Source organism: Mus caroli, unplaced genomic scaffold (assembly GCF_978045245.1).
Source record: "Mus caroli unplaced genomic scaffold, Mus_caroli_1 scaffold_8, whole genome shotgun sequence".
NCBI classification, from domain to species: domain Eukaryota; kingdom Metazoa; phylum Chordata; class Mammalia; order Rodentia; family Muridae; genus Mus; species Mus caroli.
The window spans coordinates 136,562,607-136,590,005 of record NW_028227263.1 but is presented as its reverse complement, the minus strand read 5'-3'; the positions used below and the strand labels follow the sequence as shown (position 1 = coordinate 136,590,005).

The following is a 27,399-nucleotide window of genomic DNA, read 5'->3' as shown; positions in this document are numbered from 1 at the left end:
ATATATATATAGAGAGAGAGAGAGAGAGAGAGAGAGAGAGAGAGAGAGAGAGAGAATAGATGGGTCAGCTAAGCTATTAAGTCGAGAAAAAATTGAGCACATGGGAGGGAGATAATGGCTTGGAATTAAAATATTAACATGATTTTTTAATTACTAATTAATTTTTAGACTTTTTGGGTGACTTTTTGTTTTATTGGAAATAAAGAACAAAGCATGGCATATTTTCTGGGTCTTGTTGAGCCTTTAAAACTCAATCTTCACCATGTAAATCAACTGTGGATATTTGAAGAATGTATGATTTCAGATAGAGCTGGATTACCTATACTTGGAATTTGATCTGTTAATAGATTCTCAAGATAATGGAAGCACAGGTCTTGTTTAGATATTCTTATCTATCACTTCTGTGACATAGTCCACACTCTACATGGTCTGTGGATCTCAGTGACTATAAACCTGAGACTGCATCTGCATGATTTGGATTGTGTAATACAGTGTCCCCTATGTCCTCAGTAGCTCCAGATTTGCTAGTACTGGATGTGTCACTATGAATCTGATTCAATCCACTGACATCATTTCTAACTGTGGTCACATAATCAGATTGTTGAAACTTTCCAAGGAACAAATTTGAACACAGGGACTTCCTTCCACAGATACACAAACATGAATGATATCATGGAGACTGAGAATGAATTATTCTCCTAAGTATTTACCTACACGTGTTTATTCCATGGGCTGTGGACACCAGTGGGAGAGCCCCAGGGAAGAAAGTATTTAAGTTTCTTCCAGGGCTCAGGAGAAACCTAAAAATAAAATGAATCATGAATATGCAATAAACATCTCCTTTGCCCAAAGAAATAAAAGCTGGTAGAAATCTGATGTGCTGATATGCATGGCACTTCACAATTCACACTGCCCAGGTTTAAGGCAGGAAAAATATGTTCATTTTCATGGGGGTCTTCTTCCTCCTTAATATTACACTTCTTATGGCCAATTTCTTTGATCCCAGGTGCTTTTGGAGAATAAATTTGGATGAAGTAAATAATGAAGATGTGGGATTAACTTGTACTTTCATCCTGGCAGCAGTTCAGACACCCATTGAAAAAGATTATTTCAACAAGACTCTTAATGTTCTGTAAGTAAATTTGTATTTTAAGTTGAAATGAGAACATAAATATTTCTTGAGTGCTCTGAGGATGAAGATTAGGCAAATTCTTGAGTCTTCTGTCCTGGTGCTAAGTCTGAACTCCAAGAAACAACCTAAATTCCTTTACAGATTTAATCCTATTTTCTCCATTTAATTAATCCAGTGGAGGTTTTGGTTTTCTTCCAGGTGGCTTCTGATTTAAAGGTTGGAAGCGTTGGAATAAAGGAATATCTACATTGATCGTTAACATAAAGCCTGCTTTTGACAGTTTATATTGCACTCTAGGCAGAGATGACTTATTGAAATTGATCCTGTAATATTTCATTATGTTTTATCCCAAGTACATGTAAATAAATGGTCATAAATTCTGCTGACAGTCCTTTCATAAGTGTGTTGCTCCTAGAACATATTCTGGTTCCCGTAATATTCATGGCACATATAGTTGTCAAAAACTTTACATACATACAAATTTACTGTCTCAAATTCATTGCATGTAGTCACTTATTGACTTCTAAACCTTCATCAGCTTTGGAAATAGAAGAAACTTACACTCAGAAATTCCTACTTCATATGAATGCCTGGATGGATATCTTTATATGTATATGAGCAAGGAATATTTAGCTCTTAGGGGTCAAGACATCGAAGTGTTTTAAAAGATAAAATCCAAAAGCACTGTGGCTTTGTACTTCACACTATTTATGTACAATCACTGGCTTTTATGGTTTGCAAAGTTCAACTGGACACTCTCTCTTTAGAGTAAACCATATTTGGAACATATGTAATCCAATGATATGATTACATTCTTTGAATAGGCAGGCTATCAATAACGCTGGTGACTGCTTATGTCCCTTATCACTGGCATGGGTGACAATATTATTGTGGGATAGTTGGAACGTTTGAGGACAGTGATACAGGAGCTTTCTATTAGTTTTTTGTCATTATTTAAGAAAAATGTCTTCTCTATTCATGTATGAGTTGGTTAATCTCTGACCCTTTTAAAATATCTAAATCTTGTGGGACTTATTTCAATAATTTTCATAAATATTAGTGCACATATTACCAACGTGGTATCAATACCAATTTTGTGGATTGCTGATCATTGTTTTAAAGCACAGCCCTTTAGACTACTAGGCTACACAGACATCTTAAATAACTGATGTTTCCTAAATTTCAGTTATAGATAGTAGTTTTAGCATTGTAAAATGTCTGCTCTCAAATTTATATTGTATATTAGTAAAACTTTAATTGAGATTTGTATGCGTGTGTGTGAGGTAATAAAGAATATTCTAAAATGACCTATTTTATAGGGTATAGAATGAAAACACAATAGTTGTATAATTTTTAGGGAAAGAAATATTGTATTTACTTCATTCCAATCATTAAATATGCAGGTGTACATATACAGTTTATTGATAAATTTATATGAACCAACAAGGATAAAACAGGAGATATTATTCTTTTCAAAAACATAAACAAAACCAATATGATATTATTCCATTCCCATGGTCTAGTGGTCCACCTTGATTTAAAAAAAAACAAACAAACAGTGAATATATTTGATAAATTTACACAAAAAATCTCTTCCATATTATAAGCATATAATACTGGGATATAAAAATATCACAGATGTTTCCTAATTTTCTGAGTTCTCAGTAGGATACTAGTACTATTTTAGTGTAATGACAAAGGTTGTCAAAGATGTTTCCTAGAAATTAATTTATAATGAATAAAATACTCAGAGTGAATATATATCACATTCCTTTGTAAATAGGAAGTAGGAGAATGATACATCAGTGGTGGGACAAGCCCTTAATCTCTGCATTAAACACCTGCCACTGCTGCATACCTGTGCATTTGAATTGTGGATAGTCTACAGGAAAGTATCTTATAAAATATTTGGACGTATTGCAATCTTATAACCTAAATAGTACTTGCTCAAATTCATACCAACTTAAATATTGACATGTATCAATTACAAAATTCGTGTTTGATATTTGAATTTAATTAAAAATAATTCTTTAGAAAATATTTTATTTCAATAAAAGATTGAAAAAATAACAGCATGAGGATAGATATGAAGGGATGTGTCAAGAATTTTGGCCACTAATTCTAAGTGATTATGAGTAGAGGAATCAAATGTTGCTAGAGAGAGAGACAATTATGCATTGATAAATCATGGTTTTCTTTCTTTCTTTCTTTTTTTCTTTCTTTCTTTCTTTCTTCCTTTCTTCCTTTTTTTTTTTTTTTTTTTTTTTTTTTTTTGAGACAGGGTTTCTCCTTATAGGTCTGGCTGTCCGGAAACTCACTTTGTAGACCAGGCTGACCTCAAACTCAGAAATCCACCTGCCTCTGCATCACAAGTGCTGGGATTAAAGATGTGTGACAGCACTCCTAGCTATGGTTTCATTTCCTTAACCAATTCAGTTAATTTCACAAGATAATATCATGAAATCAGTGGCTCTAATAACAAATTTATTTATTGCTCAATAATATCAAAATGAAGACATGATCAGAATTACTGTTTTGTCAATATCTGTGGTTTTCTCTTTACCTTCTGATCAAGCGCTCAAAAAAAAAAAAAAAAAAAAGGAAATTATCTCTGTGGATGAGGTCAATACCATCTCTTATTTATGGGACCAACACCGTCATGAACATTTAAAGTGCTTTCTATTTTCCAGGTCCATCTGTCAATCCAATCTTATAACAAAAGCCATTTGTTCCTGTCTTTAGATGTCAGATGCAGAAACTTCCAGTACAGTAAAGTGCTTCTATTGAGTACAAATGTATATGTATAATCATTTGTCCATAATAAACACTGTACTCTTTTACAGAAAAACAACTAGAAACCACAAATATGCTTTGGCATTGGTGTTTGCAATGGATGAAATCAACAGAAATCCTGATCTTTTACCAAATATGTCTTTGATTATAAGATACTCTTTGGGCCATTGTGATGGAAAAACTTCTACACCTACACCTTATTTATTTCATAAAAATAAAGACAGCCCTATCCCTAATTATTTCTGTAATGAAGAGACTATGTGTTCCTTTCTGCTTTCAGGACCCAATTGGAAGGTATCTTTAAGTTTCTGGAATTACCTGGACAGCTTCTTATCTCCACGTGTGAGTTATCATCGGCCAGGAATTCTTAACATCATGTCTCTTTGGGGTACTTTGATAGCTATTAAGAAAGTTAATGGATGTGGTTGGACTTATGCTTATGTCAATCTAGATAGTTCCAGGATACTTACTATTCAGAAACATGTTAGGCCTTCTGTTAAGGGCTACCACCAGAAGTAGAATGATACCAGCAAGACAGAATAGAAGAAGCCATGGAGAATTGAGTCTGGCATGGTGGAAGAGAGAATCTTACAGCCTTGACAGACTATCAGTCACAGTGTTTCATTATTTACACCAATCTCAGGAAACAGAGATTTGTTCATGCTGTTCCAAAATATAGAGCATGTTATTTCTGTCCCCAGATAGGTGTTATCTTCATCTTGGTTATAAGATTAAATTATCATTGGTAAACTATGAAATAATAGAATTATGGTGGTGTTATAAGTTTAGTCATCAGAGATAAACTGTGATGGAACAGAAATAAATTTTACCAACATTTTCACTATAACGTAACTTTTAACTATCTGGAGTATTTTTATTTTTGAAAAGGCATGAGATACCATTCTTAATCTGGAAACTCATGATGTTTCAGTGGTACTAGAAAGGATGAAAAGCTCCTATCCAGTCTCTGGAGTTAGTCATTTGAATACCTGTGAGTGTATGACCAACTATTAAAAGTCAGAATTTAAATTGACATTACATCCCTGGCAAAAATTTCACACCCATAGTGAATATGGATGTGATACCTTATTACCTGTAATAAGTCATTTTCTTTAATAATATGATGATATTATTAATGTAAATAATTTAAATTATTATATTATTATCAGTATATAATATTATTATATACTCTACAGACCAGAATTACCTCGATATATAGTATGAAGAGATTTTCTAATACAATTTGCTACTAACACTTTTAGTGTGCAAAATCTAGTTTATACTTTTACAAATTCTTTGATCTTATTGTCTGTTTCCTGGGGAGGCACAGAGGCAGACATTGTAATTCAGAACAAAACCTAAAAAGGAGATCTCTGGCAGTTTTATGTGGGTCACAACCTCTAGTGTACAATATTACTGTCAAGTAGGGCAATATAAGAATATATCTTCCAAATGCTATATCAGTATTATGTGCAGGACTATCCTCTTCAATCTTAGAAGTATTTATTTATTATGGCATAAAAGCCTTTTTAAAAAATATTAATCATATATCCCCAAATTGTAAAAGTATAAAAATCCCTTCAAACATTTGAAACACATATATCAAGACTAAAACTGAAAGACAGAAAGGCAGTCATTATAACATGTGAATACATTTGTTACATCTTTGTCAAAGAACTATGCTTGCTGTTCCCATTAGAAGTGGATGTGCCAGGCTTCCACGTTTGCTAATTTGAATCAGATATGAGAGAAAAAGTCACAGGTAATCAACTGTTTGCAGGTAAATATGATTACAAGACTTTTCACATGCACCACACCTCATGCTGCTCTTTGTGTTGTAGCTCCTTCAGCTTACCTATGGACCTTTCCATGCTATCTTCAGTGATGATGAACAATTTCCCTATCTCTATCAGATGGCCCCAAAGGACACATCTCTAGCATTGGCAATGGTCTCCTTCATACTTTACTTCAAATGGAACTGGATTGGACTTGTCATCCCAAATGACGATCAAGGAAACCAATTTCTTTTAGAGTTGAAGAAACAGAGTGAAAACAAGGAAATTTGCTTTGCCTTTGTGAAAATGATCTCTGTTAATGAAGTTTCATTTCCACAAAAAACTGAAATGTACTACAGCCAAATTGTGATGTCATTAACAAATGTTATTATCATTTATGGAGAAACATACAATTTCATTGATTTGATCTTCAGAATGTGGGACCCTCCCATTTTACAGAGAATATGGATCACCACAAAACAATGGAATTTCCCTAGCAGTAAGACAGACATAAGTCATGGCAAATTCTATGGATCACTTACTTTTCTACCCCACCATGGTGAGATTTCTGGCTTTAAAAATTTTGTACAGACATGGTTTCATCTCAGAAAAACAGATTTATATCTAGTAATGCCAGAGTGGAAATATTTTAACTATGAAGACTCAACATCTAACTGTAAAATACTGAAGAACAATTCATCTGATGCCTCATTTGATTGGCTAAAGGAACAGAAGTTTGACATGACCTTTAGTGAGAATACTTATAACATATACAATGCGGTGCATGCCATAGCCCATGCCCTCCACGAGATGAATCTGCAACAGGCTGATAATCAGGCAATAGACAATGGAAAAGGAGCCAGTTCTCACTGCTTGAAGGTAAAAGTTTCTTCTATTGGCCGAGGTTTGGTGGCTTCAATTGCATAGTTGTTTAGAGTCTTTCAGATGCCCAGACTTAAAGAAATAAGAAATATTTTCCAAAATAGATAGTTTTCCAAACGTTTTACCTTAACAAAAGCAAATCTATAGATTGTTATGAATGTGATTGGAAAAAGAATTCACAGATTAGCAATGAAAATGTGTGGTTTTATTCAGAGCACTCACATATCTATTAGCATGCCCCTTCCAATATTGGATATAAACAGTCTTTCCTCATTAATTATCTCCATGATTAGAAGATGAGTTTTTACATATATTTGTCAATCATATGGAAATCATTTGGAGGAATTATTTTCATTAGTGTAATCCAGTGATTCTGCCAAGTGTGTAGGCTCTGGAGAGCATTCTGGGTTTTCTGAGAGTAACTAAACAAGAAATAGTGTTGGTACTCATTTCTGTATGTAGAAATGTGTTTATATGTGTGAATGTATGCTTCTCATTTAGTATATATATATTTTCTACTCTTTCTATGTGTCTGTGTTTATATTTGTATTACTTTCAACATATATGTTTAACTCTATGTATGAAAGTGGAAATGAGCAACAATTTTTTCTATGTAGGAATTTCTTTCTATCAGTGTTTGTTTATATATGTGTATATGTTTCTTTGGGGTTTTTGTCAGAGTAGGTTTCATTGTGTACAATGTATGTATTTTGTAAGTGTTTATAAGTACTAATATGGATTTGTACATGCTTTACTAAGTACGTGTCTGCATATTTCTTTGTACTCGGCAAGGCCTTTTCCTGCTTCTTTGTCTTTAGGTGTGAGTATAAAAATCTCTGTGTGTCAATATTGTTCATGGCTGTTCCTTAAATATTTAAACCTCTCCCCTTGTTTTGCTGTCTCACTCTCTCTCACTCTCTCTCTTGCTCCGTGTGTGTGTATGTCTGTGTGTATTTTTGTATGTGTGCCAGTGTATTATTTTTTGTGATTTCATACCTGTGTTTTTATTTGAGTGGATATGATTGTCATTTATGTCCCTGAATATTTACATATGCGTGCCAACATGTACGTATATTTGTTTGTAAATAAATGTATAGCTGTACTATATGTGTGACTTAGAAAAGATGTGAGACTCTGTCAGTATCTGTGTGTATATTTACGTGTTTGTGTGTGTTTGGTGTGTCTCTGTGTGTGTCTGTGTGTGTGTGTGTGTGTGTGTGTGTGTGTGTGTGTGTTGCATACCTGTGTTTGGATCTGCATTTTTCTCTGTTTGTGTTTGGTATTCTTCGCTGAGAAAACTGAAATTATTGTAACATTGTGATAATTTCATTTATACAATTGCATTAGCTTTGATACCTCTCTTTCTTTCTTTAAATATGTGTGCCTTTGCTATGAAATCAGAATGAATTTTATGACTTGAAGGAATGATATATACATTATAGTGCAATGCTTGTATTTTAGGTAAACTCCTTTCTAAGAAGGACCTACTTCATTAATCCTCTTGGTGACAAAGTGATTATGAAACAAAGAGTAATAATGCAGGATGAATATGACATTATTCACTTTGGGAATTTCTCACAACATCTTGGGATGAAGATGAAGTTAGGAAAGTTCAGCCCATATTTACCACATGGTCGACACTTTCACTTTTACGTAGACATGATTGAGTTGGCCACAGGAAGAAGAAAGGTAAGTGTGTGCTAGCTTATTGCTTTATAATACAGAGCAGTATACAGTGTCAGATGAATTCACGGCAACATATTGAAAAGAACAATTTAGTCACATAAGGAATCACTTTCTAGTTCCAGTATGATATTTTTTTTTCATTTTTCACATTTTTACCAATTATTTGAAGATTTCAAACATGCATAAAATATACCTTTGTCATATCAGAACAATTTTTTGAAATTTAATAAATTAAAAAAAAACCTGTTCTTCACCACTCTTAGATATTCTTTCCTTTAAATTAAAAAATTTTTTCTTCACATAATTGCTCTAATGAAACAGTAATCTCCTCCCTTACCTTAAACTTCTGGAACAGGTATTGATATGAAAGAGGCTAATGTTACAGTTATGAAACACCAATAGTCATAATTGCTAACCCTTGTCATTATATCCAAAAATATTTACCATATAATAAAAGGACATTCAACACATTCACTAATGAACACAATTACAGAAAATCATATTCATAGAAACAAGACTTTTTAGTAAATTTGAAGAATCCATTCACTCTTTTACATAAGATGACCAGAAGGTCAAAGGAACCTATAGACAGAACTAGAACAACAGAAAAAATAAAGGATATTAACACACCTCAAGTACAGCAATAACAGCAACCAGACAGAAGCAACAAATAATTTTCAGTTATCATTGAACTTTTTTGTTAACATTCTCTAAATGAAATCAAAGACAACAAAACTGGTTTATTTTTTAAGGCATTCCTAAGTTGCCTGCAGAGGGTAAGAAGACACATTCATATACAAGAGGAGAACTTTTCTTTATTAAAAAATGGAGGAAAACTGTATAATGTTTAATAAGAGAAAAAAATGTCATTCAAGAACATTACATTTGATGGATATGAATGGAAAAATTCTTGACAAAAACACATACCAAAAGAACAAAACACACAACAGAAGATCATTCTCTGAGAACAGGGAGTTTTTTTAAATTTTGATTGTTTTATTTATTGAAAATAATTTGTTATTCTCACATAATATATCCTAATTACAGTTTCCATTCCTTCTATTGGGATGTGAACAATTGTCAGTTCTACTGGCAAATATATCATAGTTAATATTCCTATTTCCTTCCTTTTTCATCAGATCCACTTTATGTTACTCATTAGAAAATGACAGGATTTTATGGGAGAATAATAAAATAAAACAGGATTAAACAAAACTAAGCCATCATAATAGAAAAAAATTTTCATAACACATTATAGTAACCAGACATATGAAATGGAGCTAGGTGACAAAACCACGAAATCCTACTTCATACCTCATATGAATAGTAGTGAGTGAAGCATGAGTTAGTGATAGACAATTGAGTGACAGTTATTCCCAGTTTAGGACTAAGAATACTTTATTTTTGAAAATATAATTCAAACTGTCAGTTCGATAATCAGAATATCTGGAACTACTGATACAAATCATTTATTCCACATTTGCATGTGAATAAACATAAGAAGAAGCGCCTATAAACTATTAATGTCAAACTACAAAAGGAATTCCTTGGACAAAGTGATATTATATGTCAATGGGAATTCTACACAAACACCATGAAATAGACTGTAATTTCAGGGCCAGCCAAAACACAAGAATCTGGTAGTCAAACACTGTTGGTATCTTCTTTTATCACTGATTAACCATAACATAATTACCAAATACAAGGGTCATTAGGAAAATTTTTGTAACTCACAAATGCCCTGTTCCCCTCCCTGGAAATTAATCTTATATAAACTGAATGTACTCAGGACTTGGGAACAAAAGTGTGAAAATACAATCACATTGATATTTGAGCCCAAATGAGACCAACTAATTGCTTCCACTCGACTATTCCATCTATTGTAGACAGGATTTCTTGAGGTTTGTGGGATGAGACCAATTCTCAGTTTTGCTTGCAAACTAATCAGAGTTAATACACCTCCACAACTGATGATAATCCTGGCTTGCTCATTCTTTTTTCTACTTTGGATTTTCATCAACTCTTTATCATTCACTCTGAAAATTGTTATTTTTGGAGCTGTGCTACTTATAAAATATTTAGGAAGCACTACATGACAATAAATGAGTGTTAGACACCCCTCATATGTATCTATGTGGCACACTGCATGAAAGTATCATTTATCACAGTATATTTTAATATTTTATATGAAGAAACAGTAAGTAAATAGCAACTATATATATATATATATATATATATATACACACATATACTTGCTGAGTATATATATAGAAAAAATAATAGAGTTTATATATATATATATATATATGTATATATATATATATACAACTCTATTATTTTTTCTATATATATATAGAAAAAATATATATGTATATATTTATGTATATGTATATATATATATACAATTCTTACTTGTATATATATATATATATATATATATACAACTCTATTATTTTTTACCTTTGTGCCTTCAATAGATCCTGATATGTAGTAGGGCTTTTATGGGAAAAATTTTCAATCATATACCTAACATTCAACTGGTATAAAAGAGACTAAAGCCAAAAAAAAAGTCAAACACAAAAAGAATCAAAATAAAACAAAACAAAAACTAGTTTTATCAGGCTGTCATGGAACTAATTCTGTAGACCATGATGGCCTCAAAATCAGAAATCTGCCTGCCCTGCCTCCCAAGCGCTGGATTTAAAGGTGTGTACCACAATGCCAAGCTGCCTTTGGCTTAATAAAAGTAAGACATATAAAGCCTTAACAAAACAAACAGCAAAAAAATGGTCTTATTTTGCTGTGGGTTATTAAATTCTTAGGGTTGAAGATTGAACCTAGTATGTGTTAGGCTAGAAGCTACACATGAATTATACTTCCATGTTTATGGTGATTTTGCTATTTGTGGCATTTTTTAAATTTTTTTCAACTGGAGATTTCATTTATTTACATTTCAAATGTTACTCCTTTACCCTGTTTCCCTTCCACAAACCCACTATACCATTCCACATTACCCTTCTTCTATGAGGGTGCTCTCCCACCCACCTACCCACTCCTTCCTCAGCACCTAAGTATTCTTCTACACTGGGGCATCAAGCCTTCACAGAACCAAAGGACTCCCCTCCCATTGATGCTAGATAGGAAACTTTAACTCCTTCAGTCCTTTCCCTAACACCTCCATTGGGGTCCCTGTACTCAGTTCAATGGTTGACTGTGAGCATCCATATCTGTATTGGTCAGGATCTGGCAGAGCCTCTCAGGAGATAGCTGTATCAGATAGCTGTATTTACTGTTTGTAAACACTTCTTGCCATCCACAATATTGTGTGGGTGTGGTGACTGCATTTGGAATGGATCTGAGGTGGAATAGTCTCTGTGTGTCCTTTCCTTCTGTCTCTGCTCTACTCTTTGTCCCATTATTTCCATTAGACCGGAACAATTCTGGGTTAAATTTTGTAGATGTGTGGGTGGCCCTATTCCTCAACTGGGGGGCCATGCCTAACCTCTGGATATGGTATCAACAGACTCTTCTTCCCAATTCTGGGATATTTCAGCTAATGTCATCCCTATGGGTTCTTGGGATGCTATTGATTTCCTGGCATCTGGGACTTTCTGGTTGCTACCCAAAGAACCCCATCCCTGATTGACATACACCTCTGTTCTATTTCCGGACCTCTGTACACATCTTCCATATTCTACCATACCTGATTCTTCTCCTATTTCCCCCCACACTCATTTATTCCTCTAAGGGAAAATTTATTTCAGGGATGCAAGCATACTTCAATATATGCAGTTCCATTAAATTCAGTACAAGACAAAATATAGAATTATATTATTTTCCAAAAAACCTTCAGAAATTGCTCTTAGCCAACTCCAATATTAATTCATAGATATAGAAACAAAAATAGTGATAGAACAGAAGGAACTTATATTGATATTAGAACATTTTTTTCACAAAACTATTTACAATACTATAATACATGCAGAGTGAATTTTATCTATGAAAGTCAGAAATAATGTCAGGTTGTTTTTGTGATTCATGTTTTCATCCAAGCACTTTAGAGACAAAATCAAAAAATCTCTGTCTGTTTCATCCCAGTCTACCCTATATTGTGAGTCCAAAACAGTCATGTGTGATATGGAGACACTACCTTAAAATAAATTATCATAAAGTGCAAAAGTATGCAGACTTACAATACTCTAACTCAAAATAGTCTTCAAATATAACAAAGGGTTAATATACAGCTAAATAAAATGATGGGAGCCAGGTGGGGTGGCACACGCCCATAATCCCAGCATTTGGGAGGCAGAAGCAGGAAGATTTTTGAGTTCGAGGCCAGCCTAGTCTACAAAGTGAGTTCGAGGACAGCCAGGGCTATACAGAGAAACCTTGTCTCAAAAAACAAAAAACAAAAAAAAAAAAAAAAAAAAGAAGGAAAGGAAGGAAGGAAGGAAGGAAGGGAGGGAGGGAGGGAGGGAAATAAAGGAAAGGAAAGGAAAGGAAAGGAAAGGAAAGGAAAGGGAAAGGGAAGGGGATAGGGAAAGGAAAAGGGAAAGGCAAAGGAAAAGGAAAAGACAAAGGGAAGGGGGAGAGGGAAGGGGAAGGGGAAAGGGAAGGGAATGGAAGGGAAAGGGGAAGGAAGGGAAAGGGAAGGGTAGGGAAAGAGAAAAGAAAGGGAAGGGGAAGAGAAAGGAAAAGGGAAGAGAAAGGGAAGCGAAGGAAAGGAAGGGAAGGGAAGGAAAGTGAAAGAGAAAAGAAAGGGAAGGGGAAAAGAAAGGAAAAGGGAAGAGAAAGGGAAGCGAAGGAAAGGGAGGGGAGGGGAGGGGAGGGGAGGGAAGGGGGGAGGGGAGGGGGGAGGGGAAGGGGAGGGGAGGGGAGGGGAGGGGAGGGAAGAAAATGATGGAGAAAAAGGAAAGAAAGAAAGAAAGAAAGAAAGAAAGAAAGAAAGAAAGAAAGAAAGAAAGAAAGAGAGAGAGAGAGGGGGGAGGGAGGGAGGGAGGAAGAAAGGAAGGAAGGAAGGAAGGAAGGAAGGAAGGAAGGAAGAAAGAAAGAAAGAAAGAAAGAAAGAAAGAAAGAAAGAAAGAAAGAAAGAAAGAAAGAAAGAAAGAAAATGATGGACAGGAGAAATATACTATGATATTTGATGGGAAAGTGTAAGACCATTTTCAACAGTATCAAAAATATAGAAAGAATTCTTCAAATCTTCAATTTACTTTAAACAATATAATATTTATCGAGCTTTTTCCAATATTTGAAGCCACTGTAGAGCATTTTGACGTCATGTAATGCTCCAATATCGAGGTCGCTATGGAATAATTTATCATCTCCAACCATATTAAACCAGTGTCTGCATACTCCACTATTTTTTATATACATTTTCTCATGCTTTGCAACAGTAATTGATTTGAGGTCATATTTGTTATCTGTGACTGAAGGACATATTTTTCCTATTTCAAATTTCTTCAAATACTCACTTGCCTCTCTGATTCTTTAATTAAACTTTGATAATAAGGAAAGGGAGGAGGAAGGTGTGATTTGACATATGGCTTCTAGTTATAGAAAGACAAGTGTGGATATCAGGAAACTGGAACTAAAGAATAGATTTGTTCTTTATGATAAGGCAAGGCAAAATCTTTTAATATCAGTTTCCCAAAACATTGTTCTGATTCTCCCATTAATGGAAAAAAACTGCCAACATTACTTTAGGCTGTGTTTTTCCCCCAAGAGATCTGAAAAGAACACTACTTACTGGCTCAACTGCCCACAGTAAGATGGGCATTCTTATATCAATTACCAAAGAAGAAAATGCTTCAAAGATATGAGGACATGCTAGTGTTGGCTGAGAGAATATTTCAATTAAGATTCCTCTGTCCATAGCATTTAGTACCAAGTTGAAAATAATTAATTTAAAAAAAAAAAAAAACAACAGGTTGTAGTTTTCACATACAGCTCAATATCAGCACTTTTTCCTAAATTACTAGACGCTCACATACTATGCAACATTTCTTCAATGCATTTCCAATATTCTTTTCTGGCCATTAAATAATGGGCATTGTAAAATGTCAATCAGGGGCCTGGCGGTGGTGGCACACACCTTTAATCCCAGCACTTGGGAGGCAGAGGCAGGTGGATTTCTGAGTTTGAGGCCAGCCTGGTCTACAAAGTGAGTTGCAGCAAAGCCAGGGCTACACAGATAAACCCTGTCTCAAAACACAAAACAAACAAACAAACAAATATATGTCAATTAGTTTGTGTGAATAAAATGAGCTTATTGAAATCTTAAAGTGCTAATCTAAAACATAAAAGAACCTTCTAAAACTCATTATCAATATGTGTCTAATTTTTCTCAGATGCCATCCTCTGTGTGCAGTGCAGATTGTAGTCCTGGATTCAGAAGATTATGGAAGGAGGGAATGGCAGCCTGCTGTTTTGTTTGCAGCCCCTGCCCTAAAAATGAAATTTCTAATGAGACAAGTGAGTATTTGCTGCTTTGGTAAATCCTGAAGTTATGTATTTCTCTTGCATCACCCTAAAATAATGAAGTCAGCTAAAAGGCAACTGTAGATATACAGTATATTACTTATCACATTTACTACTTGTAGATACAAAAATCCTTAACAAAGTCTTGCAAAAGCAAACAAACATGCCTGGTGCCTTGACCCACATATTGACTCATTGAAAATTCATGGTAGATTATATTTCACAAAGAAAATACTTTAGAAAATATAACTGCAATTTGCAGGAATTCTGCACAAGATTTTCCAAAGAGATGATCTATTATAAAACTACATGTACATTTACATTTTAGTCACGAATTTTGTTAGTATTGATTTAGTCATATTTCATGAATCTATCTATCCTAAATATGATTATGCACACTATGTACGTATAAGAGCCCATGAAGAACTGAATATTATATTTAATCTACTGGATGAGATTATGAGACTACTAGGTGCAAAGTCCATGTTCTCTGTAAGATTAATATAGAAGACAAAAGTATTTGCAAATTTATGAAAAAGGAAAGTATTCTATATTAAGAGTGCCATGTTCAAAACCAGATGTAGTAGGAATCCAGGATGTAGGGGATAAGGCTTGACCTATGAATTGGAATATACCATGAGATTCATATTCAGTATATTACATACTACACCCATTATTGAGATAATTTTTTAGGGTTGGCAAAATGCAATAAGTTTATGGTTACCTTTTCAAATATTTTGTCTTTCCTTCTACATAACGAATTAAAATTCTTAAAAGACATATTATGCCTGTGAGACACTTAAACCGTTAAATCATTTGCTGCTAAGACTTACAGTTTGAGTTTATTCCCATGATGCATGGAGTAAAACCAAGCAATCTACTAAGTTGTCTTTTGAAGTCATCCATTTTAACATATACTGTGCTTGAAAACAAATTTAAAGTATATGAAATTGTTTTCGACATAAAAGAAATTAATACGTACATCAAAATTAAATACAAAAATCCATAAAATATTTTATTGCATTAATTGCTTAAGTGTGTGGAGTGGATAACACATATACAGGTGTGTGCATATGAGCAAATAATACTGCTGTCATTAAATTTATATTTACTTGTGAGATATCTGTCATGGGTACTGGGATCTGAAATCAGATTGTCTGGTAGAACATATTCTATTTATATCTAATCCAACTTCTTAGGCTCTTAGGCAACTTATCAAATAATATCTATCCAAATATGCATTGCTGTAGATAAGAATTCTGAAACCCAAAGAAGCACATCAACATTCTCTGAAATGACTTGGAAATTAAGTGTAATTACAATTACTGTGAATGTTGTTACCATGTTGGGGATTACAATTTTAGAATGGAGTATAATTGCTTAACACAAACCACCTGGGTTACCATCCTTTCCAGAGGATTCCTCTGTTATTTTGCTCATTCTGTTTCTCAACACTGATTTCATCCTTGATTCTCATAAGAATGGAGGTGAGGCAAGGTTTAAAGTGCTGAGCTTTCCATATGAAGATGGAATCAAGGTGAAGGATCTTTCAGTACAAAGTATCTACAGAGGTATTTTTCCTTCAGTGCAAAAATTAGTGCACCTCATGAACAATAACCAGAACTTTTGATTAATTATTGCCAGATAAGGAAACATCTTAGGGCTTATTTCATTAATATTTTCTACTATTCAAACATAAACATTATATTTCCTCTCATATTCCACCCTGTTCCTATGACATGACAGGAATCACTTAAATACAATAATGCAATACCTACCTTCACATGAACTCACACATATAAGTATTTACATATATACAGCCTACCTGTTCAATTTTGTGTTGTTTCAGTGTCAACAAGTTTGAGCTAGTAAATTCTCCAGTAGCTATTACACATCTTTTCCCAGTAGAAGTCAGAGTCTCAATGTGTCATAAGGAATGAATACATAAAATAGTCAGTGATCTCAAAATAAGAGAGTATAGAGTTTTGTATTTATAAAATATACCCAACCACAATGTGGTTTATGAATGTATCTTCTCTGAATTAAATAATCTACTTGATGTTAACATAGAACCAAAAAAATGGCTTAGGAAATCTTTGCTTTCTGATAATGTTATTTTTTATTTATTTTTTATATTTTATATTCCATTCCCCATCCCCCCCATAGACCGACTGAATACTCCACATCCCACACCTTCTCCCCAACCCAACCTGTCTTCACGTTGAACCCCCATCCCCCATACCACCTTATAGGAACTAAAAGGGAGCCTGGAAAAGAGAGGGGAGTGAGGACCCATTTCCCCATAGAGGTCCAATTATGCCCTGGACAGACAGACATGGGAGGGCTGCCAGACACTTTCCATTCAGCTCTGCGTGGGCATTTAAGCTTCTGACTCACTCAACAGGGGATGGACAAGGGCAGCCCAACCTGGGGGCCATGGGGCAACACCCTGTAGCCCAGGGGTTATGGGATAGAGGGAAGAGAGAAGACAGGTTCCCACACTGGCAAGAGTGAGCACAGCCTTCATGATCAGAGACTGTCTATGCTTTTAGAGCTTTATTGTAGAAAGGCCAAGAGAAAGAAACAATGTAAGAGAGGGAGGGACTAGAAAAAAAGAGAGAGTAAAAGGGAGAGAGTAAAAGGAGAGTAAGAGCAAGAGAACAAAGGAGTGAGAGAGAGGGCAAGAAGTGGCCAATCAGCCCCTTTTAAAATATGCTATCTTTTCTGTTGCTAGGTAACTGGGGAGGAGTTTACCCTGAAGGTTAAAAGCATGGGATATTGCCTACATGACTTCTAGCCTTGTTTCTCTTGTGGGAGCTGTAGTGGAAGGTAAAATAGGCAGGATCCAGAGTTCCAGGACCATGAGAGAACTCCTTCCCTCCTATGTAGGTAAATTAGGACCACCGAGTCCCAGGGTTCAGCATCTCAGTTTGACTGGAGACGAGCCTGTCTGTGCATAGACCAATGCCCCACAACACCTGACCTCTAAACTCCCTGGAACCTTCAGTCTTTGAGGGTTAGCTGCATGTTCTCTGAATGAACACAGACACAGAAGCCCTTTACTATATTGAGGGAACCATATAAGTTGGTGTACTGTGTCTGTTTGGTGGTACATTGTTTGAGAGATTTCTGGGGTCAAGATTAATTGAAACTGCTGGTCTGCCTACAAGATCACCTTACTCCTCAACTACTTCCAGTCTTACCTAATTCAGGGATTAGTTGCTCCTGTCCATTGGTTGGGTGCAAATAACTTTATTTAGGAGGGCACTCATGATAGATCCTTTTTGTGAGTGCTCCAGAGCCTCAGTAAAATGTGAGGCCATAGGAACTCCTCTTGACCTAGATCCCACTTTGGCCCTGTCATTGGAAATTCTTTTCCTCAGGCTCCTCTCCATTTCATCCCTGCATTCAGACAGGAATAATTATGGGTCAGAGATGTGACTATGGGATGGGAACCCCATCACTCACTTGATGTCCTGTCTTCCCTATGGAGGTGGGCTCTAGACATTTTCTCTATCTACTTTAATACATTTAATCTAGGGTCTCTGACCTCCCAAGTCTCTGGTGCATTTTGGTGGGTCCACACACCCTCCTATTACATGAGGTTGCCTGTTTATATTCTTGTTGCTGGTCCTCAGGGCTTGGTTCCCCTCTCACCCCCCCCCCCACATCCCACAAACCCCTTTCTAATAACATCATAAATGATACAATCAAGTTAAGTAGACAAAGAAAAAATTGCTTGGTTTTATTTCTTTTAAATTTTTATGAACATTACGAATTGAAAGCAATGCTCAGCAGCAATATCCTTCACATTACATATCAGCATCAACGGCAGCATTGCAAGGCTTCTTTCAGTACCCTTACTTGAAATACCTTGACAATAAAATTTCTAAAGCAGACCTAACTAAGCTTTCCTTTGGAAATCAGATATCAGATAATCAATGTGTGAATTGTCCTGAATACCACTATGCCAACACAGAACAGAAAAAATGTATTCAGAAAGGAGTCACATTTCTAAGCTATGAAGACCCCTTGGGGATGGCACTTGCCTTAATGGCCTTCTGTTTCTCTGCATTCACAGCTGTGGTACTTTGTATCTTTGTGAAGCACTATGACACTCCTATTGTGAAGGCCAAAACAGAAGCCTCAGCTACATATTATTTATGTCACTCATGTTCTGTTTTCTGTGCTCCTTTTTCTTCATTGGCCTTCCAAACAGAGCCACCTGTGTCTTACAGCAAATCACATTTGGAATTGTATTCACTGTGGCTGTTTCCACAGTTCTTGCCAAAACAGTCACTGTGGTTCTGGCTTTCAAAGTCACAGACCCAGGAAGAAGATTGAGAAACTTCCTGGTATCAGGGACACCCAACTACATTATTCCCATATGTTCCCTACTCCAATGTGTTCTGTGTGCAATCTGGCTAGCAGTTTCTCCTCCCTTTGTTGATATTGATGAACACACTCTCCATGGCCACATCATCATTGTTTGCCACAAGGGCTCAGTAACTGCATTCTAATGTATCCTGGGATATTTGGCCTGCCTGGCACTTGGAAGCTTCTCTGTGGCTTTCTTGGCCAAGAATCTGCCTGACACATTCAATGAAGCCAAGTTCTTGACCTTCAGCATGCTAGTGTTCTTCAGTGGCTGGGTCACCTTCCTCCCTGTCTACCATAGCACCAAGGGCAAAGTCATGGTTGCTGTGGAGATCTTCTCCATCTTGGCATCCAGTGCAGGAATGCTTGGATGTATTTTTGTACCCAAGATATATATAATTTTAATGCGACCAGAGAGAAATTCTACCCAAAATATCAGGGAAAAATCGTGTTTCTAAACAAATATTTCAGGAATTCTGTCAAATGTAAAGTTGGTACATACCCAACAAATATTGGGTTATAGTGCATTTGCCTAGTTTTAGAATCACTCTCACTGGTTGCTCTAGTGATATCAGGAAGTATCACATCTACTGAAGTTCCATACTGAGTCCATAAAATGTTGCACCCATTCACTTGCTTCATTTATTCTCACAGAACTAAACTCTCTATTTCAATTTTATTTTTTGTTTTGCTTTCATGGAGATTTCCCTCTAGTAATGTCCAAAAAATGTTGATAAGGCCATTGAATCCATCTCTTTGTGCAGAAAAATGAGATCTAGGACAGACACGGTTACACATAGAAACCATCTACCAAATCAATTAATCAATGAGAAACATAGACTAACTAAATAATCAGCAAAGATTAAATCAGAACATATTTTCTGATTTCCAGGAAGAGCACACACATAACAAAATACTGCCTTTTTTTCATCTGTTCTTCAAGCTATTGGCCAATAGTCTAAGGAGGAAATGTTCCTTTTCTGCTGTCAAATACAAGTATATTATATCCAACAATGATCAGAAGCCCAGGGACTCTGTGAATGAATTGGGAATAGTTGTAAGAAGCTGAGGAGGAGTGTGAGCCTTAGAAAGACCAGCATTCTCAACAAACCTGGACAAGCAAGATCTCTCAGACATTGAGCCTCTAACCAAGAATCATACACTACCTGATGTGAAGCCCCCAATATATATGCAGCATAAGACTGCCTGGTCTAGCATCAGTGGGAGAGACACGCCTAACCCCAGAGAGACTTAAGTCACCAGGGATTGGGATGGGATGGGCATTGTGGATGTAGGGTATCATCTTGGAAATGGGGGAGGAGATGTTAGATGAGGAAGTCAGGGGGCAGACCAGGAGGGCAATAACTACTAGACTGTGAAAAAAAATTGAGTAATAATAAATAAAACATAAAATGAAATAAGCATGAAGATATGTCAACATGTTATTTATATTGTAGTCATGGAAGGGATAGGTAAAACTACTGTCATTAGCATGAACCTATTTTTTTTTCAGAGATTGCCCTTTGTGTGCAGTTTTGATTGAGTTTCTGGACTCAGAAAATTCTGGAAAACAGAATGAGAGGCAGATGCTTCAATTACACTACTTTCTAGAAAACAATATTTTCAATAAGAGAACTGAGTGTTTGCAGCTGCACTAAATATTTCACATTTATCAATTCTCATTATATAATGGGAAGCCAAATGGGTCTAAAATGCATTAACAAAAACAATCACTTCCCTAAGTCAGTCTTCATAGAAATATGATCACTAGCAAAGCCCCTTTAAGGAAGACATTCTTCATTAACATCCACATTTTACTCATTGAAAATTCATGGAAGATGGCATTATCGCAAAGAAAGATTTAATATTCAAACTATGGGTTAGTGGAATTCTTCACGAATTTATTCTTTTTTATTTTTTATTATTTTATTAGATATTTTCTTCATTTACATTTCAAATACTCTCCCCTATATACTCTCACCACTCTGCTCCCCAACCCACCCACTCCTGCTTCCAGACCCTGGTATTCCCCACTACTGCAGCATATAATTGTCACAAGATCAAGGACCTCTCCTCTCAATGATGGTGGAGTGGCTCATCTTCTGCTACATATGCAGCTAAACACGTGAGCTCTGGGGGTCCTGGTTAGTTCATATTGTTGTTCTTCATATAGCTTTGTAGACCCCTTCAGCTCTTGGGTACTTTCTCTAGCTCCTTCATTGGGGGCCCTGTGTTCCTTACAATAGATGAGACTGAGCATCCACCTCTGGATTAGCCAGGCACTGGCATAGCCTCACAAGAGACAGTTATATCAGGGTCCTGTCAGAAAATATTGCTAGCATAGGCAATACTGTCTTATAAAAACTCATAAAAACTTACTGCCATATATGATATATATATGTCTTATATTTACATATAAATATTTAATAAAAATAATATAAATATACAAATATAATTATAATATATAAAATTAAATATATAAATAAAATAAATATATAATATACATGTATAATATAAACATATATATGTATATATATGAACTTATAAAAACTTATGGTCTTATATAAAATATATAAATATTTAATGTAAAGTAATATAAATATATAAATGTATAATTATAATATATAACATAAATTATAATATATAAATAATATAAATATATCACATAAATGTATAATGTAAAAATGTATATAGAAATACATATTTGTGTATATATAATATGTAGTATCTTATAAAAAACAAACTAAAACTTATAGAGGAGAATGTGGGAAAAAAAAAACTAGACTATATGCGCCCAGGGGAAAAATTCCTGAACAGAACAGCAATGGCTTATGATGTATGATCGAGAATTGACAAATGAGACCTCATGAAATTTCAAAGCTTCTGTTAGGCAAAGTATACTGTTTGTAAGACAAAATGCCAACAAACAGATTGGGAAAAGATCTTTACCAATCCTAAATCTGATAGGGGACTAAGATCCAATATATATAAAGAATTCAAGAAGCTGGACTCCAGAAAGCCAAATAACCCCATTAAAAATGGGGTACAAACAGAGCTAAACAAAGAATTCTCAACTGAGGAATACTGAATGGCTGAGAAACACCTCAAGAAATGTTCAACATCCTTAATGATCAGTGAAATGCAAATCAAAACAACCCTGAGATTCCATTTCACCCCAGTCAGAATGGCTAAGATCAAAAATTCAGGTGACAACAGATGCTGGGGAGGATGTGGTAAAAGAGGAACATTCCTCCATTGCTGGTGGGATTGTGAGCTGGTACAACCACTCTGGAAATCAATTTGTTGTTTCATCAGAAAATTGGCAGACATAGAACTACTGGAGGATCCAGCAATACCTCTCCTGCTCATATACCCAGAAGATGTTCCACCTTGTAATAAGGATATACGTGCCAGTATGTTCATAGCAACCTTATTTATAATAGCTGTGTAGTCCTGGCTGTCCTGAAACTCACTCTGTAGTCCAGGCTGACCTTGAACTCCATCATATGTCTGCTATATGTACCAATGCCACACAGCCACAAACACCATCCTTATAAGAGTAAAATTAATAAATAAAACAAGACTGTAAGACTAGATCACTAACAGGGGCATCAACCCTCTGCCTTGGCTTAGGACCCACACCCCAGATTGCTGCAAAAATCAGGTAAACTAAGTTTCCTCTGCCACTCCATCCAGCATCTCCAGGCCCTCAGACAGGGCTGTCCAGAAATGCACATGAATAGGGGTTATTCTACCCAAGGTTTAGACGAGTTATACCGTGGTGGTGCAAATTTCAGACCTGTCTAGGCTCAGGGTGAATGCCTTTCCTTTCTCTCTCTCTCTCTCTCTCTCTCTCTCTCTCTCTCTCTCTCTCTCTCTCTCTCTCTCTCTCTCTCTCTCTCTCTCTCTCCTTTCTTTCTTTCCTTTCAGTCAGGCTTTCTCTGTGTAGCCTTGGCTGCACTAGATGGTAGACCAAGCTAGCCACATAACTCAGATATCCACTAGGATTATATGTATGCACTAATACCACCCACCACTCTTCCTGCCTTTATGAACACAGTGAGTTCTGGTTAATGTAGTTCAGACATATTTGCCATGAATATCAGGGCAGTTGCAGAGATGGACAGTGGAGAATCAAAGTGTAAGGAGTTAAACGGTACTCCCTGCAGACTAGATCACATTTACATATGCTCCAGTGTTCCCTTTCCTGGGAAGCTGCTGCTCTAGACTTTCCTTCCGAAGTATATCTTTAGTGCCACACCAAAGTGATTTTGTGGGCTGAATTCTGTTATGCATCTCCAAATTCCTCTTAGCGTGGGGATGCACAATAGAAAAGTTATTGGTGATGACTTCATATCTCTTGCATGCACCTGAATCGCCAGCAAGAATGACTCTGCAACATGATCCTTCTGTACACGTTTATTGGGAGAGCTTGATTGCAGAGGTGAAGAGACCCCAAGCCAAGAACTGGTGCTGCTTATATAGGCCTAGGAGAGGCGTGTCTCACACCCGAATTGGTTGTGCTTGGGTTATGCTTACCACCTCATTTGCATGCCTACATCTGATTGGTTAACTTGTCTCTCATCTGATTGGTTAACTTCTCTCTCATGTGATTGGCTAACTTGTCTCTCATCTGATTGGTTAACTTGTCTCTCATCTGATTGGTTAATTTTGGTTACTTCTCAAAACCTCATCTTGGCAAAAACAAAACAAAACAAAAAAACAAAAAAACAACTTTACTGACTAAGTATGCGTGGTGGCTTCTGGAAGCCAGAGCCACCCTGCAACGGCACATGTGTCTTCTCACATCTCCCCCTTTTTGTTTTAATAAAATGAGGCTGGTCTAGGCCTGTGCAATTATGTCCATCCACCATGGCTCCTGTTTTAGGTCGTTCCTCTAATGTCACAGCCTTACCCATCATAGGGTAACCCTATCGCCACCGGGCCCCGTGTCTTAGGTTGGTCTGTGCATGAGGAAAGTTGCCCATCTGTGGATACCTCAGTGCTGTGTGACAGTAACTGCTAAATGACCTAGGGTGAAGTCTACAAATGAGGCCAGCCAAAAAATGAATTAGAGGGGAAATCATGATCACCCTTTCTCGTGCAATGTGGAAACCTCAGCGATTTGCAAGGGCTGATCAATGATCATTGAGTCTCTCTCATCCCAGTGCAATGGATCGAAAAATCCGTGGGGTGCAATAGCAGAGAACTCAGATGCTGACTAATTCTTGAGCATAGATAACCAAACTTCAGGGGATGCGCAGTTTTCAATAGCTAAAAGTGCCTGAGTTATAATCACCTTGCCACGTTTTTGTTGTACTGAATTTGCATACCAACCAGAGCATGAACACCAGTCCACAGCATATGGCAGCACTAAACAAAATCCCTCTCACATATTCCAAAAGTAAGAAAAAGCAGAGGTAAGCCAAGAGGTAAAATTGCCAACAATGATGGAGTTCCATTAAGGCTTAAAATCTGGCATTAGATGTAAAGAATTGAGGAAACACCCGAATGTGTCAACAGCATGGTTTCAGGAACACAGAGCTCTTCAGTTCTCACTAGCAGGACCACCTCCAGCTACAGGAACATCCACGTCCTCCCAGCTCCACCTGCCCTGAATTGCTCTGGTCAGCCGCTCCGGAACATGCAGCTGTTCTTGATGATGCTGAGGAAACAGAAACAGACCCTCTTTCCCAAACCAATTGAGAGCACTCCTCTCTTACCTTATTCAGTGCCTCATTGCCTCTCTGGAGTTCTGCAACACCAATAACACCTGTGGGCAATGATTTCTATGCCCTTATGGCAATCTGATTCACCTGCTCAAACACCTGCACTGGATATCCTGTCTGTTGTTGTGCAAAGCAATCTTGGCCAAGCAGCATATCCCTATCCCATGCTGGATTTCCTGCAGCAGAGTTAGCCTCTGCCTGTTCATTTGCAAATTCAGTAAGGAAGGCTTTCCAATCTAAATACTGCCCAGGTGAAAGGCATGCCTTCACCAAGACTGCAGAATCGGATGGAGTCATGCAGTGTCTATTCAAGGCCTCTACTTGAGCCACAGTATAGGAGGCAGTTAAACTGTACTTCCGCACAGACTCAGCCAAATCCTAGATTACTTTGAAATCTAGAGGTTCATGATATCTCTGCCCTGCTTGGTCGGTGAAAATAGGACATCTCAGCACAGAGAATCTAACCTCTCTCCAAACCTCCAGACAGAAGGTCCACTTATAGGTGGCTAACGAGGAGGCATAGGGAGGAGGCCAGGAAGCTAATTCGCCTTCCTCCTCTGCCTCGGCTCTTTTATTTTGTCCTTTCTGTCCACCTGATAACACTGTGTCTCCTTTCTTTTACTTTTTTTCTTTTTAAGCACTTCTCCTCTTCCGACATACTTTCCTCTTGCTCTGTAAGGATTTTCTGACCTGTCTTAACTGCCTCTACACACAGTTTCAAACAGTAACAGAGTCCTGTTTGAATATATCAGAAGAAACAAGACCAAAACTATCAGACCTACCCACAAAGGGTCAATGGGAGGAAAAAGCATAACTCATGAACCTTAACTTGTCCCAAAGCCGGGAACCTTAATGTGTCCCAAAGCCATGAACCTTATGGTCTCAATCCTTTCTTTCCTTTCTTTTCCTTTCTTCCACTATTTCCTTTTCTTTATCACTGATTCCTTTTATTTTTCCTCCCTTTTCTTTTCCTTTTTCTTAAAAAACATATCCCCCTTTAACCCAGGGATCAATTTGGGAGACTTACTGATACCACCATACCTAAGGTGAAGAGTTCTGAATCCACACAGTCAGATGCTTCTCAGCAGTCTGTTTTACAGGAACACTTTATTAACTGCACCTTCCCCATAATGAAGTTCTGAATTCTCCCTGTAGCAGGGGGTCTTCGCTCGTGCCTGAAGATGTTTCTTTTCCCGGGTTTCAGCACCACTTCCTTCTGCACACGTTTATTGGGAGAGCTTGATTGCAGAGGCGAAGAGACCCCAAGCCCAGAACTGGTGCTATTTATATAGGCCTAGCAGAGGTGTGTCTCACACCCAGATTGGTTGTGCTTGGGTTATGCTTACCACCTCATTTGCATGCCTACATCTGATTGGTTAACTTCTCTCTCATCTGATTGGTTAACTTCTCTCTCATCTGATTGGTTAATATTGGTTAATTCTCAAAACCTCATCTTGGCAAAAAAAAAAAAAAAAAAAAACTTTACTTTCTTTGTATGTGTGGTGGCCAGCGGAAGCCAGCGCCACCCTGCAATGGCACAGGTGGCTTCCCACAGATATCTGAAGTGTTTAACTGAGAAGAGTTTGAATTCTTGAGTTCAGTGGTGAAAGAATACTCAATTTCAAATATGTCCTTTCTTTCTTCCTCTATGGTAATTTCCTGAGTATTCTTTGCAAGAAGACCTGTCAAGTATCATTCACCCAAAGGCCTAAAACGAGTTGGGTCTTAAATTCAAGGCAAAAATATTGAACTAAAGTGTCCATTAACATATCAACTGTACAGTGGCCTCCAGTTTCTCTCAGCATCCCTCTGTCTCTACTGCATATAGGTCCCTCCTGGATAGCATGCCTCCCCAAACTAGCCCCACCCCCTGAAACTTTCTAGTCCAAGTGATCCCCTGGGCTTTCCTCCTTCTGACACCTACATAACACAGCCACTTTTAGCTGTGCTATTCTCTTCACTCAGGCTGCCCCTCTTAGTTGGTGGCCCCTCTTTCTCTTTTCAGAACTCCTCTCCACACATGGCCCAGCTTGGGTCATGTTCACACTGTACCTCTCCCAGAGGTTTCCTGTCTGGTCTGGAACTCACATTGACAGGCTAGGTTCTAATCCCAGACATTAACTTGCCTCTGCCAGCAGTTCTGTAATTTAGGAGTGTTTCAGCAAACCCAGCCTTTGTAGCTCAAGGAAATATTGGCACATCTATAATCACAACAATCTCCCTAACATATTGAGTGTACAGCGCAATCTGGGGAGGTGAGTCTACTTCCTGGCACTTGATCATGTCTGAACTACATTGTACAGAAGACATTGCACTGAGAATAGCCAGAGAAAATAGGAATTTTGGTGAAGACAAAATGATGGGACTTTCGGCTTGTGTGCAGGAGGTTCTTTGAAACATTTTGGATCTGTCAGTCACAGACAACTAGTTTTATCAGTAATGGTCATGGTAGGAAAATGGGAGAGTTGAAGCATTTTCCTCCATCATGGAGGTGGAACTGAGGTTTTCTACAACCCTTGTGATCTGATCCAGGCTTCCATGGAGG

General features: G+C 36.8%; 1 protein-coding gene across 1 annotated transcript in view; it reads left to right on the top strand.

Moving 5' to 3' along the window:
• The first annotated feature begins 865 nt into the window (after positions 1-865).
• LOC147003679 (vomeronasal type-2 receptor 116-like) overlaps positions 866-27,399 on the top strand; it is a 114,099-nt gene continuing 87,565 nt past the window's right edge. Inside the window, 5 exon segments of the mRNA XM_085842306.1 lie at positions 866-1,132; positions 3,976-4,267; positions 5,767-6,579; positions 8,044-8,271; positions 14,619-14,742. Coding sequence (XP_085698432.1) covers positions 936-1,132; positions 3,976-4,267; positions 5,767-6,579; positions 8,044-8,271; positions 14,619-14,742 — 1,654 coding nt within the window. The 5' untranslated portion in view covers positions 866-935.